At 38.3% G+C, this 16,379-nt stretch overlaps 1 protein-coding gene across 6 annotated transcripts in view; it reads left to right on the forward strand.

Annotated features, from left to right (window-relative positions):
- Positions 1–1,575: 1,575 nt before the first annotated feature.
- Positions 1,576–16,379, forward strand: part of tpd52l2b (tpd52 like 2b) — a 31,523-nt gene continuing 16,719 nt past the window's right edge. For 4 of the 6 annotated variants that reach the window (XM_022195770.2, XM_022195771.2, XM_022195774.2 and 1 more), the window contains exons 1-3: positions 1,576–1,815; positions 6,197–6,354; positions 6,886–7,034. In XM_022195770.2, the coding sequence (XP_022051462.1) occupies positions 1,797–1,815; positions 6,197–6,354; positions 6,886–7,034 (326 nt within the window). In that variant the 5' untranslated portion in view covers positions 1,576–1,796. The remainder of the gene's footprint in view (positions 1,816–6,196; positions 6,355–6,885; positions 7,035–16,379) is intronic. The other 2 variants (XM_022195772.2, XM_022195775.2) reach the window with 1 other exon arrangement.

The raw sequence follows: 16,379 nt of genomic DNA on the forward strand, positions 1-16,379 counted from the left end.
TGTGAAAGTCCCTCAGATGAAAAATCTCAAACCAAAATATCTCAACAACAGCTGTCTCTGTGACGTCATTACACCACGCCGGAAACAAAAGCATTGGATTCATTTTCCTGCAAAGGCAGATGCTACTTCCTGTTTGGAGGACACCCCTTTAAAATAAAAGCACACAAAAAAGCTTGAACCTTCAGAGCGCCATATGGTGTTGAAGTGTGACATTTATTGGAAAGGTTTTAAACATTAATTACAACCATTTACAGCCAGATTTAGAGAAATGTAGAATGAGTCAATATGAGGTATAAGCTGTAAAACATCCTAGATTCCATCAAAATGCAATTAGGTCACATTTTTAGAACAGCAAAGGAACTTACATTCCAAAGCGGAATGAACTTAAAATGACTAGTGATAATTGGTCAATCTTTGTGAATGACGGAACAGTATACTATTATTATTGTTATTATATTATACATTTCATTATATATATAATATTGAACAATTTAAACTTGGATATTTAAATTAGCCTGGCAAATCTGTATAGTATATAATATTGTAAGCTTTTAACATAAATATTAAAATTAGTGTGGTAAATTTGCATTATGTTATATATATGTATTATATATGTGTTATATATATGTTATTATATTATAGATTCTTAACCTTAATGGTAAACTAATCAAGTTAATTTGTACTTTAGATAATGTTGTAGAATCATAACCTTAATATTTAAATTAGTCAGGGAAGTTTGAAAAATAGATAATATTGTAGAGTCTTAAACTTAAAATTATTATTTGTCAGATAAATTGAGTATATTATTAATAGGTTCCCAAAATAATTAGTATGAGTTTTTGTTTTTTAATCTAATACTTCACAAAAAATAATAATATATCATAAGCTGTGTTGTCACTAATCACTGACATATCCTAGGCTGCAAATAATAATTGTTTAAAAAAAAGAGAAGTTAGTTTATTTTATAGGGGAAAAAAGTCTTCTAAAAATATCCTGCAAAGTCCTGAAAATATATGAAAATCTGGTCGTTATGATCAGGGAAGATGTTGGATAAATCTCATTGAATCTATTTCTAACTTAGTGAGAATAAAAACATCAGTAAATTATAATTTTATGGCATTGTTGGCTTTAAGGTATTCTGTGTAACTTTTGGGAGTGGCACTTAAAGGTTAGCCATATTATTCAAATGACTCACCTAAGTCTGTACTATATATAATGTTGCTGGGTCTAAACCTTAATATTTAAATCAGTCAGGTAAATGAGTATTAAACAACATATTGCATGGTTTTCAACTTAATATTTAAATTAGGTAGAGTTACATAATGTTGCCGTCAGGTATTAACCTTTATATATAAATGTATCAGAATCATACTGTAAGGTCCTAAAAGTAATATTTAAATTACGTCAATTTATGTGATTTTTTTTTTTTTTGCAGGGTCTTAATCTTTACATTTAAATTAGCCGTTTGGTTTGTATGACATGTCAAATTGCAATGTATTATTTTGTTTTTAAATTATTCCGGTAAATTATGTGGTATAAATCTCGGTGATTTGGCCTGAAGGTCCTCCCCGGCGGTGCGTGCGTTACTGCCGGTAGCTTCACACGGCGATTTAAGCTGAGCTGGCTGTTGGCTGTTCCTGTCGACGACTTTCTCTGAGTGGGAGCAGTCGCTGTAGCCAGGAAGGATTCTTCACACCGAGTGGAAAGCACCCCGTGTCAGTCTGCTGTCCGCATCTCACACCAGTCGAGTTTAACTTTATAACAAAAAGGAGTTCCAGCTCTGTGAAATCGACGCCATGGACCCCGCCAGTCAAGGTAATTGTTAGCTTAGCAGGCTAACGTGTAGCTTAGCCTAGTGTCTGAAACGCGTAAACAGTTTACTGAGCAGACAGCACACGGGTGTAAAAAACCGGGCTGTGGTGAGATACACAATGCCTTTATTCCTTTGCAGTTCTGCTTAGGTGGATGTTTAACACGTTAAGGGCCAATAAATAGTAGTAATTGTGTAGCCGTGAGGACAGGACAGGCCCGCTGCTAAATGACAGGCAGCAAGTGAAGGAGGTGGATCGTGTTACTGATGTTAGCAGCTTCCTAACTCATTCTCATTTGATACGACTGACGTTAATCCAGCCGAGAAGTTCACAGCGTTTTCTGGCGTTTTCCAAAACCAAAGCTCACGAATGTACCGCTTTGAAACAATAAGGCTAATGTTGGCTAAAACAGGTGCTCCTGGTTTGTTTTGGTAGTTTCCGAAAACCAGTGGCGGAGCCAGACCTTCTTTATCCGGGTGTCCAGACCATCGCTCACATTATGGTGGCACAAAGGATCCGTTGTTTATTTATCCAGTAAATCACTGTAGGCCATTTAGAGCTCAATGAGAGTACAAATAAGCCATTTAGTGTAACCCTAAATTGATTACAAATCTGGAACATTTGTTTAAGTTAGGATTTTTAGAAAAATTGCAAGTGTAGCTCTTAGATGACAAATAATTTATGTGACAGAGGATAACAGACTGCCTCTTTTTTCTTTTCTTTTTTTTTTTGGCTGAAGGTTCAACATCAATATTGCACTGCTTAGTAGCTTGTATTACTTCTTTCCAGAGCTTTTCAACGTCGGTTCAAGAGTTTCAACTAAATCCACAGGAAAAGCTTATGTACATACAGCATAACTAATAATAATAAGTGCAAGAAAATTCTTCATTTCCATTTAGAAACAGATGCACTTTATATTGTCCTAACATTTTTCATTGACAATAGTCGATGAGTTGCTTCAAAACCTGTGTAAACCTTTCTATTTAGCTCAGAACCACTTGGCTGTTTGTAGCTGAACTGGATGCCAATAAAATGTAGCTATATAGGAACAGTAGCATTACAGAAGTGATTTGGCCCCCAAAAATAGTAGCTGCTGGATGTAACTCCAGTTCTACAAGTATGTGCATAGCCCTCTAAAAAGCTTTAGTATTGATTGTGGGGAGTGAGCAGACTTCAGTTTGTGGTGGATGTGGTCATCCATTAGCTCCACCTCTGCCCTAAATGCAACACCAGTTTGCTTCCGTCTTCTATTTACTTGAATGCATTTGTCAGTCTGGTAAATATTAATCTTATTGTACTGTGCTGACTAACTGAGCATCGATGACTTCATGCTTGTATGCCAGCAAATCTGAAAGGTGCAAAGTGCTTTACAAGCCAGTGACAAAACATAGGAGAGTGAAAAATAGATTTAGTTATTAATTCACACCAAATCAATGAAGAAAAAGACTAAACATTTTATGGGTAGTTAGGATGGCAAAAGATAAATTATAGATTGTCCAATCAATGAAAATTACAATGGAATTATGAAATATTAAACAAAATACATTGATCACATCAAAATAAATGTTATAACAAAGTGTTCATAAAATGTAATGATAAAAATTGACATAAGTATCAACACTAAAATTATAAAACACTACATAAAACCCAGTCTGAAATTATATATGAGTTTACATTTAAGGAAAACTGACCATATTTAAAGATCTTTACTCCCACCTTAAACAGACAAGTAAACTGGTTGTAATATCTCTAATAATATTTGCATAGTTAAAGAGGAAGAAATTGCACCAGATGCTGATACTTCTGCTTTGTCATTCTGTAACACTTGGTTAGTTATTGTTAAATGGACTGTTGATGTTTTAGCTGTATAAAGCAATAAACAGGCATTTTGTAGAAGACTGGTTTTTATCCCCAATAGTATTATTATCTACAAGGTTTTGTTGAAATTTGCTGTAGAAAGTGTTTAGATAACATAACGAGGAAATATAGCAGAATAAAGAACCTGATAAATCTCTAAATTTATTGAAGAAGCAGTTTTGTTTTTATTGATGGGCCTACACAGCATTTGAACTATTCTACAGGTAGACAATATGCGTAGTATTTGCTGATTGTCCTTTGCAATCAGGAATTGTATAGTTTTAATTGTAGTGCGGGTTTAAATAGCAGTAAATGGGGGGACTGAAAAATACCCATTGGTGGCAGAAATATTAAATTATGCATCACAGTTTTAGTTTAATTTCTGTTTTTCTTTGAATATTCTCCAGTGAGTCTTCTAGAGCTGTTTCTCATCATTTCTAATTGTGGGTGATCATGGTAGATATGTCATTTTGTATCAGGCTTCCTGTGCCTCACAATGAGTGCTTTTAGGAAGTGATTAAGGTCGCCTACATTTCTCTGTCTGGACAAACCCGAGTGAACTAGGACATGTCTGTTTCAATACATCCTAATGCTGTTTTCTAAATGATACGTTGAATGAGAATAGGATTTTTGAACTGAGTCAGAGATTTTTCCCGACTAATGCGCTCCTGCGTCACATTGCTGTGGCTGTCTTTTAAAGCAAAACTCCATCCTACCAAAACTGCACCTTGTTTTTGGGTCCATTTTATTGTTTGGGTTTATTTTGATGTGTGTAATCTGCCACACACAATTAAAAAGAAAACACTTACAGTCAATGCCAGGTTTGGTGTGAATCAAAGAGCAAGTACCTTTTTATAGAGCCGTCATTTTGTGTGGGTATTTATTCACTATTATACAAGGTCTTCATAGAAGAATCATGTATGCGTCTGTATCAGCCCTAAAATATATAGGCCAGAATGCAATACAGCTGCAAGCTTGGGCTTTGAGTGGGGTGTGTGGTTGTAATAACATCCAGTACATACTTCAGTTTGCAAAACAGTGGCACCACTTTTAAACAAGCTAAATGAATACAACCTTTGGCCTCTGCATGCCACTAAGTGTTAATTTAAAGTGGCAGAATTTGGACTGACACAGTTTACTATCAGAAGACATTATGCAAAATGTAGGCAATCATTTGCCCTGAAAACTGAGAGTGAAATTACAGTAAAAAAAAAGACAACCGCCAAACATTATGAAAGAATATTTGAAAAAGGATCTTCCACGTAAATCATAGGAAGAAGTTATTTTCTCCGCCCTCCTGTTTTCTGTTCTTATTTGTAGTCTCTTTTTAACCTCACTGCTGTTCTTTCTGTGGGCGGATCTGAATCATTCTTGACTGAATCAATATACCTTGAGGGTGGAGTCGCCACGTCTCTTGCCAGCTTGTGCATGGATCTTATTGAGAAAACTCAGGAGCACAGAGCGTGACCGGCACTACCTGCTATTAGTTTTAATCTTTGATCTCCTGCAACGCCGTTATGTGTTTGCCCTGCTGTTGTCTGCTTTGTTGTCTGAAGTGTAAACTACTCTGTGATCAGTTGTGCTGACATGGACAGGGTTTCTCCTGTACAGACGAAATGTTGGTCTTCCTTAAAAATAGATTAAACTTGGTGTTGCACAGTCTTCTTTCATGCTTAGAATGGTCACATTTATATATACAAAGTTAAAAGTGAACTGAAATAGTTCTGTTCTGCATGTCGCTCCGTAGAATTGGAACCCCTATTCTCAGAAACACTGCCTGCTCACTGGCTTGGAAGTGGCTGTCTTTGTAAGCAATGTGAGGTTTGAGTTTAGTTTCCATAATCGGTTCTCCCACTGAATATATATTGTTATGAACATTGCTGCATAAGCTATATTTTTACTCCATGTTTCAGGCAGTGGCTCCTGTTTTTTTTCTTTTCCTTCTTGAGTTCTGTTGTCCTCCAAGCCACCTCTGACTGTGCCAAGCTGCCAAAGTTATAGTGCTGTCCTCAAGTGACTGATGCTACATGAACTCATTGTCCTAGAAATGCTGAGGGTTGCAGATTTTTTTGTTTGAACTGGAAATTTTGTGCAGTCAACTCTCTCTGGATAAATGGAAGTTTGCAAAGGTTAAGAAATGGGTTCTTTGGTTTGCATTTATTGTTATGTATTGAATTTTTTTTTTCCTTCTTTTGTTTGCATTCATTACTTGTGGTCCAGTTTGCTCCAGAATTTCTGTTTTCAAAGTGAGAGGTATAATGGCTCTTGGACAGAGGGATCTTAAGTTACTCTGCTAATTGCCACTTTCGCTTCCTGTTGGATATCTCCTGCGAGCCACTTCCTGGCCTTGGTGTGTGTGAAACAGATACTGAGAGAGATGATCTGAGCAAACCACTCTTGGCTTTTAACGCTTCATTTGGTCTAAGCATGTGTTTGTTTACCCTTTTTGCTGCCTCTCCATTTCCCTCTCCCATTAACGTCTTCTGTTCTTTATGTCTTTACCATTATCCTGTCACCTCCCATCCCAGATATCAACTTGAACTCTCCTAACAAGGGCCTCGGAGTCGATCGCTCAGACAACCTGTCCGATGTGCCGGTGGAGGGAGCAGTGGGGAACTCAGCCAACCCTCTTCCCCCAGGCCTGACAGAGGAGGAGGCTGAGGAGCTTCACACTGAGCTCACCAAGGTAAGGCCCATTTGTTTCAAAGTCCCCCAGTGCTGCCACTAGATCCAATTTAAGCTGAACAACTAGTTTAGTTAGTTTCGTCCTCTAAAATCAAATTGTACATTGTATTTTTTTTAAAATTTTGAGCTTTGAGTGTATTTAGCAGGTACAAGGACTAAAAATACTAAAAAGCTCTCCCTATCAGAATAGACAACACTTGCAGTGGTTTGACCTTTTCTGGCGGTGCATCTTCTTGAAATAGCTCCTGTGTGTTTTCTCTTCAAGTGTTCCTACATTGCATTGACGATACTGTGGTCTGCCTTCAATGATGTGCAAAGAGCACAGACCACTTTTCTGTTCTGTGATAATACTCCTGCCAAGTGTGCAGTACATCAGATTAACCGTTGTTAAAAAAAAAAACATGAAGGGAAGATAAACACATACTTAATTTTAATTTATTAGTGAGATTCCACTTTTAGGGATCTTGAAAAGAAAAAAATAGAAGTTAGGTGGAGCATCAAGCATGAAAAGAAACTCTGTCATGTATTTCAGGTGGAAGAGGAGATCAACACCTTGCGTCAGGTTTTGTCAGCCAAAGAGAGACACGCCACAGAGCTGAAGAGGAAACTTGGCCTCAGCCCGCTCAATGAACTCAAGCAGAACCTCACCAAGAGCTGGCAAGATGTACAAACCTCCAACGCGTATGTATTAATCAGAGCAGAATGGTTAAACACAATTTTTGAACAACAGGAATTTACTCTAACTGTTCCTTCAGATATTGTGTTGTCCTTGGAGAGTCGTTGGATTTCTCTTGTCTACTCTTTCAGTCGTCTAAAAAGTTGAAATATTTAATTTAGACTAAATAAATGTTCAGTAAGTTATGTTCAATCACAGCAGAAGTTTTACCCTCTTTCTTCTTAACTTTTTCCTTTGCCTTTTTCTGTCTGAGCACCTGAAACATGTTCAAATTGTCATATACTGGTCTAGGGAATAAGCGTTTGGTCATTTTGTCATTTGAGCATCTAGTTGGCTGTCTTAATCAGTGTCAAATATTTTTTTCTTGCATTTGAAAGCAGATACATTTTACAGTCTGTTCTGACAGAACACTGTGCTGCTTTGTTAGTCTGGAAATGTTGCCTCTGGAGCTGATAAGAAGATGAAATACTTTCTGGGAAATGTCTTTTTGGTAATTAAGTCTGAAGGCTTTCCAAAACACTATATAGCCATTCATAATACTTTTTGCAAACTTAACAAAAAGATTATTTTAACTTAATCTGACCAAAGAATTAAGCTGTTGATTGATATATTGATTTGACTTGTTTGTGCAAGCGTGCTTTTCTTTGGTGTGAGTGTCAGAACAATAGGACTACTGCTACTACTGTTCAACCAATGGATTGATCACAGGGATGGAAAATTTTGCAACAACTTTAGATAAACTGAATGGATCACAGTGCACTGTGCAGACTTTGACTACTAGCCTAGCTTAGATGATTTCTCAGTCGGCGTGAAAGCTAGTATCTGCGTCAAATAGTTTTGTTTTGCCTGGTTGTTTTATAATGAAATAACAGATTTGAAAAAGACTAGCACACATCTGCCCATATTCACATGCTTTCTGAAAACAACTATATCAGCAGGCGATTCCAGCATAAAAAACCATTGAGGAATGTAAGTCATAGAAGTTAGTCTGCTGTTTTAGATGATCTGCCATGTTGGTTGATAAGCTGTAATTTATCTAAACTGCTGCTGCTATTTGCAAAGTTTAGATTGGACTTTCTGGCTATCTGTTTGAACAAAATGCCGCCACATCAACAACTACTTTGGTCTGGTGGCGGTTATTATTTAGGAGTTGACTCAGAGTAAACATTCAGGAAATGTTAAAGAAGTTACACCTGGTAGTCTCTAGTAGGTCAGTGTTATAAAAGCACAGGGGTGTTCACACGTAGTCAGTTGTTCCCTCCCTCGAAAATAATGGAATGATCCTGAAAGTAGGGCTGTACCCGAATATCTGAATATTCGTTTGCTACGGTGGTATCAGAATATTAATTTTGGTATCCGAATATTCGCGCGCCCCCCGGATATTCGTCTTTAATAGGGCCCGAATATTCGGAGGCCAGAAACCACTATTCGGGCCAGCCCTACCTGAAAGGCTGCTGATGTAGTGCTTTTCTTATTGAAGTAACATCAGTTGTCCACTGAGTATTTGATTGGACAAGGTCCTACTAAACACAGCCTGTGGCAGTTGAAGCTGTAGCTGTAAAGTGTTATTTTATATTGGTCAAAACAACAAGGTACGTTGAGTTCGTAGTGCAGCTCAGTCGTACAGACATCTCTGGAGCTGATGATATGGACAGAAAACCTTCATAGATTTTTTTTTTTTTTTTGTCCTCACAATCTTTGAAAAGTCCATGAAGGTGAATCGGCACTCCCTGCAGACATTCTCTGATAGTAACAGTGCAATCAGAGTTAGTCACAAATGACTCATCCTGTGGTGACACATCCAGGTTTCTGAAGTCTTTAGAATATATTTTGCACAGGTTTATATTATGCAGGATGAACAGAAACGGGCTCTTTCAGCAGAGACAAAGGTGCTGTGTTGTCAGATTTAATGATTATATTGTGAAAAGCTGCTGAGATCAAGCTCAGATTTTTTTTGTACATTAAGCTTGTTGCAATTTGGTAACAAATATTTATCAGTAGTTTTCAGCTTGGGGTATAACTTGTATCAAACACAGCAGCTACTCTGTTTAGAAATACACTTCATGCTTTAACATAATGTTTTTTCAGTTAAGTTTAGGACCTAAAATTCTACAATCTAATTACACGCAATTAAATAAGCAGCTGCAGTTATTAACCTCAGCAGAATAAAAAGGAGACCTGATGAATGTTAATGAGCATTCGACACTCTTCTCTGCTGCAACTTTTAATTTAGTTTTCCAGTAGAAAGGGATCATAGCTATATTTCATTTAGAAGATAACCGCATGTATCTGTCCACAGTGACTGATAAACTGTATCTTAACCCTTCATCTATCTTTACATTTTTATTTTTCGAATGTATTAAACAAGTATTCAGCATATTTCAATTAATTGAGTTACTTGGGCACCCCCCGTCAGCCTTTGTTTCCATTGTGGTGTATGATTCGACAGCTTCAACTGTGCACCAAAGCCACAGCAAATAGTAGTTACTGGAACTCCAGTTCCATGCACATGCAGAAAGTAGAACAGTAGATGTTTGCTATTTCAGCCTGTGTGGTAAATTTTGCATTTTTGATAGTGGTATTACAGAGGAGAAGCTGCTATTGGACAAGGATGTTGAGAAGACAAAAAAATGGCACTTGTCCTCTTCTAGTTTAGCTAACGTACGTTGCACAGCAGTTATTTCAGGGCTGCTGCGAGGTACTTATTCTTGAGTAAGTTGGTCCCTGAAATTGGCTCTGAAAGATTTTCTACACGGGCTTTCTTACATGGTGTTGTTTTGTAAACTTGATTTGTACGTGTTTCGCTGTGCAGAATATGAGACGCTAACTCTTCACTGATGGAACACACACTTGGAAAATTATCCCTCTTTATGTACATGTAGGTTTTACTTTGACCTTCACTAATGATATAACCTTTCTTCAGAGATTCTTTTGGGATTTTCTAACCTTGACCTCCTCTTGAGGCCAGCCTGCTTTGAGTCCTTGCTGAAACTCTACAGCGTAACATCCCCTCATGTCTCTGTTCCTAGCTATGTGAGAACCACTGAGAAACTGAGCGAGTGGAATGAAAGACTTACCGGTTCGGATCTGTGAGTCCACCGACTGTTTGCTACTCGCTCACTGGTGATGTCTGGGTTTCTGTACTGTTTGCTCTCTCACGCTCTAACTTACACTCATTCTCGATCCTTTTCTGTTCTCACCTTCTAACCATGTTTGAGAACATTCCAGCCGTCAGTGTTTAACTTTGTCTTGTCTGACTCTGGTAGGAGGACAAACATTTACCTGTAGTCTGTCTTTTTGTGCTCATGTTGAAGCAGATGCTGCCAAGGAACACATTCAGATAAATGTATTAGAAATAAAGTTTGATAAGGGGGTATTTGTTTGGTAGTTGGTATCTTCAAAAGAGTTTTTCTGAGTATGATGATTCTCAATCGGCAGTCTTGCTGCTGCCAGGATTCTCTTGCATATGAGGCTAGACTTGTAGCACTGAAGTGGGATTTGGTGCATGGCTCAGTCCTAACCTCAACAGCCTTAGTTGCATAATCGACTCACCTGAACGTCTATTTGTCCACTGTGGCCTCACCCTTCAGTGTTCGATCATCAGATTTTTTAAGGTGGCGAATGGCGATGTATATTAAGAGGGTTCAGTCTGTGTGAGACATGGCAGAATGTCTGGAAGTCAGCCTAAAACCTTTTGCATATCACAGCATAACCTGCTGTATTTCACCTTTTTGTTAAAAAGCATGCCTTATTGGTTAGTTTCTTTCTCCTAAATTTTTATGTGTCAGCATTCATCCCGTCAGTATCTGTTTTTTTTTTTCTTCCTCTCCCTGAGGTCAGGTGTCCGGTCTTCCTCCAGAAGCGATGACACATGTCCTTCTCTCTGCTTCCTCTCCAAATGAACGTTCCTCCATATTTTTAGCTTTTCCAGACACTTCCCCTCTACGTTCGTCATGAGTAGCCATGCTGAAAACTGACCTTAACGTCTAATTCTGTTGCTCAGAAAGAAATGTTTCTCATGAGGTTTGTTTTATACAGACAGAGGCTTAGAAGTAACTGTTGATTCTTAATCGAATCAAAAGTAGCTATTTAAAGGAGAATTCAGGTTTATTTCAACCTGACACATTTCCCATTAATGTGGCTGTTGTGACTTTGCCCTCTTCACGTCTACTGTAGAGATTTTGGGAAATGAGGAGTCTCACAAGCAGCCCCTGTACTCTGTTTAGCTGGGAAATTACCATAAAGTCTCTGTAGCCACTATTTCCTTGAATCTCCAGAACCGAGCTGGAAAGTGCAAAAATAACTGTGACATTTTGAGCCACAGTGGCCACATTAATGCGAAAAATGCCAGCTCGAAATGAACCAGAATTCTCTTAAGCTGTTTGGGCAGACTTTTTTGGCATGACTGTATCCATCAAGAAATTACTGTCCAATGCTGTTGTGTTTGTTTACTTGTATGGCCCTAATTGACCATTTATGTATCAAATCAAACACCATTAACCCTTTAAGCTTCAGTGTACCGCCGGCGGTACACCTACTAATTTGCATAGGAATTTCAAGAATGTCCGACGGGTGCAAACGCGATTATACAAACACTATACGCCGATGGAAAGCTTAGATTCTCATGAATCCGCCGGTATAAACCACTTTCAGATGCGATTACCACAGCGGGTGAGAAAAAGACATTTGTCCGACAAAAACAAATATTCATCCATCCGTTCTCTATACACGGCTTCAACGCACACAGCGCGACTCACATTTCTGGGTTTATTATTACTCACAAAAAAAAGATTCCACAAAAAACGGCCATAATCCAACCTTTTACATCCAGATGACACAAGCCAGTAAACTATTTTGTCCAAAACATGTCCTGAAGTCGGTATAAAATCCCCGAATCGGTCGTTTTCAAGGAAATGCACCTCCCAATGCGCGTCCAATATTCCCCGTATTTTTCGTAATTTTTTTTATTTAAAAATAGAATATTAGCGATTTTTTTTGTACTGAAAACGGCTGGAATTGACTGAAGCTTAAAGGGTTAAGCCATACAGTGATGATGGTTGCCCATTACTTAATGATTTCAGCCTGAGGGATGATTGGCAAAATGCACAAATGATGTAAGGATATGATACATATGAACAGTGTTCAGCTGATCCCTGATCTTACCAGTGAAACCAGCTAACACATGGACCAAGAAAGAATTATTTTATTTTACTGGTTGTGTTGAACTCTTTCTGCTACACTTTAGTGTTTTATGGAAGTCTTTTAGATATTTTTGAGATGACCGTTGTGCAACAAAAAACACTTACAAATACAGTTTGTATGGGCCAGGCCTGTTGTTGAACAGTTGCCACCAGCAAACACCACAAACTTTCAGCATTAGTTAGCACTGGTAGCTATATGATGAGTGTCGGGTCAAAAAGTAAAGTGAAAGTAGTTGTGGTTGGCCCTGTCTAGTTAAGAAAATATTATTTTGTTTTTGTTAGAGGCTCCTCTCGCATATCAAACTGCCTTATGAAGTACTGTACTGTGCACAAAGCAAATCTTAAGTGGCCATTTAAAAAATAAAGTAATCTGTTCAGGTTGGAATTCATATCTCTAACTGCTCATTACTGCATTAGAATATAGAGGAGCTCCATCACATGTTTTAAATCTGTTACATAGGGAATGTCAAACTGAAACTTTACTGTGAATAGCATTATGCATCACAGATGAAATTACAATATATGTCAGAAAAATCTCAACGCAGTATTGTCCTGAAATTGATCAGCCCTACTCTAACTTTTAAATGTAGCTGTTCTCCCCGAAGCACATTTAAATATTAAATGATCAGGAGTTAAAAAATGAAATCTGGGCATCTCTATTTTTGACTGAACTCTTCACAAAGAGAGGAGCCTTTGGCCACAGAGCCTGTGCCCGTTAGGCCCCTTCAATAATCCAGTCATGGCCATTTTTAATGAGCCAGCACGGCCAACTGATTACTTTATCTCTCATATGGAGAACATACTGTGAAAGCTTTGCACTGAGGATCCTTTCTCCATTTTAGTAGTAGGTTTTTGAGTAAGGTAATGCCATTTCATAGGTCCGAAATCTGTAAAGCTAGCAAAACAAATGCAGTGTGTTTCAGACTTTTTTGGAAACGGTCCAAACTGTCTCCAGCAGTCGGTATGGGATGGAGAATCTTAAGCTGGTTCTATACCTTTAGAGGAAACTCTGCAGTTGACAAGAAAAACATTAAATCAGTGTGTTTTCTGCCTGTTTCAACCAGGCTTCTGCTTCTGCTGCCGAGAGGTCTGAAGCTAATGGAATTTTCCGTGTGGCTGCTCCTGAAATGAACTGGATTGGCAAGCTCACTCAGATCGTTAGCTTAACCTGACAGGGCGACGCTGCTGACTCTGTTCTTAACTTTAACATGCACACAGTTACAAACAGCAGCTGGCAGGTGCACTGTATTCCTTTGTCGTGTTTGTTGTAATTTGCCGCACAGAACTATCCGCTGATCCATATCTGAACATTATCATTATCATGGTTTTCAGTTGGGTGTTTGCCCATAAAGCTAGAATAGTTTTGGATTATTACACGTTTGACTGGAAATGCGAGAACACAGATACAAGAAGGCATATTTATCTCCGTGTGGGCCTGCACACAAAATATGCCAAGCACAGCGCCTTCGTCATGGCTGCTGGCAACCAGACGGGCGGCTCAGGCTTGCTGCTGAAACAAGTTGGAGGAGAGGAAAGGAATGAGTGAGCGAGATGAAGGAAAAAGAGACGGTGTTTTGCTTAGTCACATGACATGTGATGTCCAAAAAGGGAGACATAGAGAGGGGGATTATAAAGTGCACAGACAGCTGAACTGTACTAAGAAATAAATGGGTTATGAATTATGAATATGTTTGAGGCACAAACTCTCAGCGGGTTGCCATGAAAACTAGAGTAGGTGGAGGGAGTCCGTTATCTGTTGAAAGCAGTTTTCATCTCAGTTTAGTGTTCTTCATTAGCCCACCAGAAAGAATAAAAATGAATTTTGGGCCAAAACATGAGACTCCCGGATGTCCCATCTGCAGGACTTCAGACAAACTTTTTTACTTGTAGCACCAGCACATGATTTAAAAAACAAATTTTGCTCTAAAGCAGTAAATTATTAGAATAGGCTAATCCCAAAAATGCTTGTTTTACACATCAGGCAGGGAGAAGACTGACTGAGCTGGAAAAAATACTATTTTTAACCACAGTAGCTAATGCAATAACTACCCATAGCTGCACACTCAGAAAAATGATCCTATACGTGACCATTTTGTATACAATCCGGAACTCTGATTAGTCATTCATGATTACACTCACAGCAGTAGCATAGCATGTAATGTGTACTTTGACAACTTACTTTCTTGCAGTACACATTTCAGCTGTTGTGAGCTGTCACTTCTTCTTATAACCTGTACATGGGCTTCATATTCCAGTACAGAAATGCTGTTCTTTTTGGATGCTTTAACAAACTAATAAAAGCGACAATTGAGTGTTTTAACTACTATCTAGCACTGACTGTACAAACAACTCTTCACTGTTTGTGACTAAATAACCCATACTTTGCTTTAAATAATTATAATTTCATCTTCTTTATAGGACTACATTTCTACACATATTTATATATTAAGAGAGTCGTAGCGTAGGTGATAGAAAAAAGTGAGTCAAACCCAGTGGGTTAATTCGATTCTCAGATAGTAAATGTTTGTATTTGTGTGTGTGTGTGCATTGCGCCCAAGGATGTTGTTCTCTGTGCTTTTAGTCAATGCTGCTCACTCGCTGTTCTTTCTGCATTGTTAAGCAAATTCTTCTGGATCAGCTGATTGAGCTGTACTTCTTTCTCAAAATAAATCCTTACGCACGCATAAACATCCTCATGTAAAAGAGACAAAACTGCAGTTTCTGTTCAGATTATTGTGCTGTGAAGCAAATACAGCAACAATGAAGGGACAGTGTAGTGTAACAGTGGTGGTCTGTATGAAACCACTGTGCTGTACAGTAAGCTGCATTGTGCTAATGTAAGGAAGGACATAGAGGCTGGCCTTGTCTGGAGGAGAGCCGTCTCCTGTTACTGTTGCACTGGGACGAGACCTGGCTAAAAAAAAAAAATACTTTGTCTATGAGCAAGGTTATGGTTTTTTATTGTTTGGTATTATAAGTACAGCAAGTAGTGAATGGCGTAACCTCCCACTTCTGCACTTACAATACATCATTAATCAGGCAACCAGTGGATGAAATTAGAGTTTTTATGAATCCAATTTTTTTCTACTTAGTCAACCCCAGCAAACTTGTGCCCCAGACTCTGTTTAAACAATTGATGTAACCTCTGTGTCTGAAAAGTAAAGTCAGTGTGGAAAGGCCTTAAACCTTCATTCTATTGAACAGCCAGCAGAGGGCGACTTCTCCAGTTGCTGTTGCACAGACATCTTTGAGAAAAAGACCCATACTTGTCACTTGATTTGTTACCCTGACCAACATTTTTCAAATTGGTTGATCGTCTCAGTTGCTAGTTTCAAGGCTCCTTCAACACACCATGATAATCATTTTGCAAATTATGATCCCATGTAGAGGAAAGTAGACGATTTATCAAGTCTGCTTTATGTGTACATAACTACCTGATGTATATGCGTAGTGCTATTGACTTCCGTCAGATCCACACCTCACTTGTCATGTTGATTTTTTTTTTTTTTAAAGACAAGATGCCGTTTGCCACACTTCAGAAAAGTATTCCACAAAGCAGTGGGTGAAATTGCAAACTTTGCTTACATCTTGCTGTATCTGTAAGCACTCTGCTCAGTATATTTGTTTGAGATCTTGACACCATATTTGTGATGCTGCTCCAAAAAGGCCATTTCATTGATCTGAATGCGAATGTTACTTTAATGCCCAGTAAGGATTACAGATAGACAATTAACTGTGATGAGCAAATGTTTATTAGGTTCTGCAAAATTAAGAAAAAAAAATATGATTGAATAAAAAATAATTGAACCATGATCAAGGAGGAACATAATTGTCATGTATACGTCTTCTCAAAATATGCATTTGGCATGATCTGTCTGTTTTTTGCTGGCTGAAAGTGACTGTTTTAGGATCTCCAGATAATGATGGATGCACTGTGACTCAGCAGTTTTTAGCAGGATGGCTTCCTACTTAGCTGTCATGTGTCGACAGGCATTTTAATATACAAATATTTAAGCCATACCATTTCCATACGTTTCTGTGCTGAGGGAGACACACATTGTCACTCTGGAATTGTGTTGGTTCTGCTATTGTTGAACAGCACAAACGCATCACCTCTGCTGTTCTAGTACAGGCACGAGTCTGTGTGTG

The sequence above is a fragment of the Acanthochromis polyacanthus genome, chromosome 6 (genome assembly GCF_021347895.1).
Source record: "Acanthochromis polyacanthus isolate Apoly-LR-REF ecotype Palm Island chromosome 6, KAUST_Apoly_ChrSc, whole genome shotgun sequence".
Classification (NCBI taxonomy): domain Eukaryota; kingdom Metazoa; phylum Chordata; class Actinopteri; family Pomacentridae; genus Acanthochromis; species Acanthochromis polyacanthus.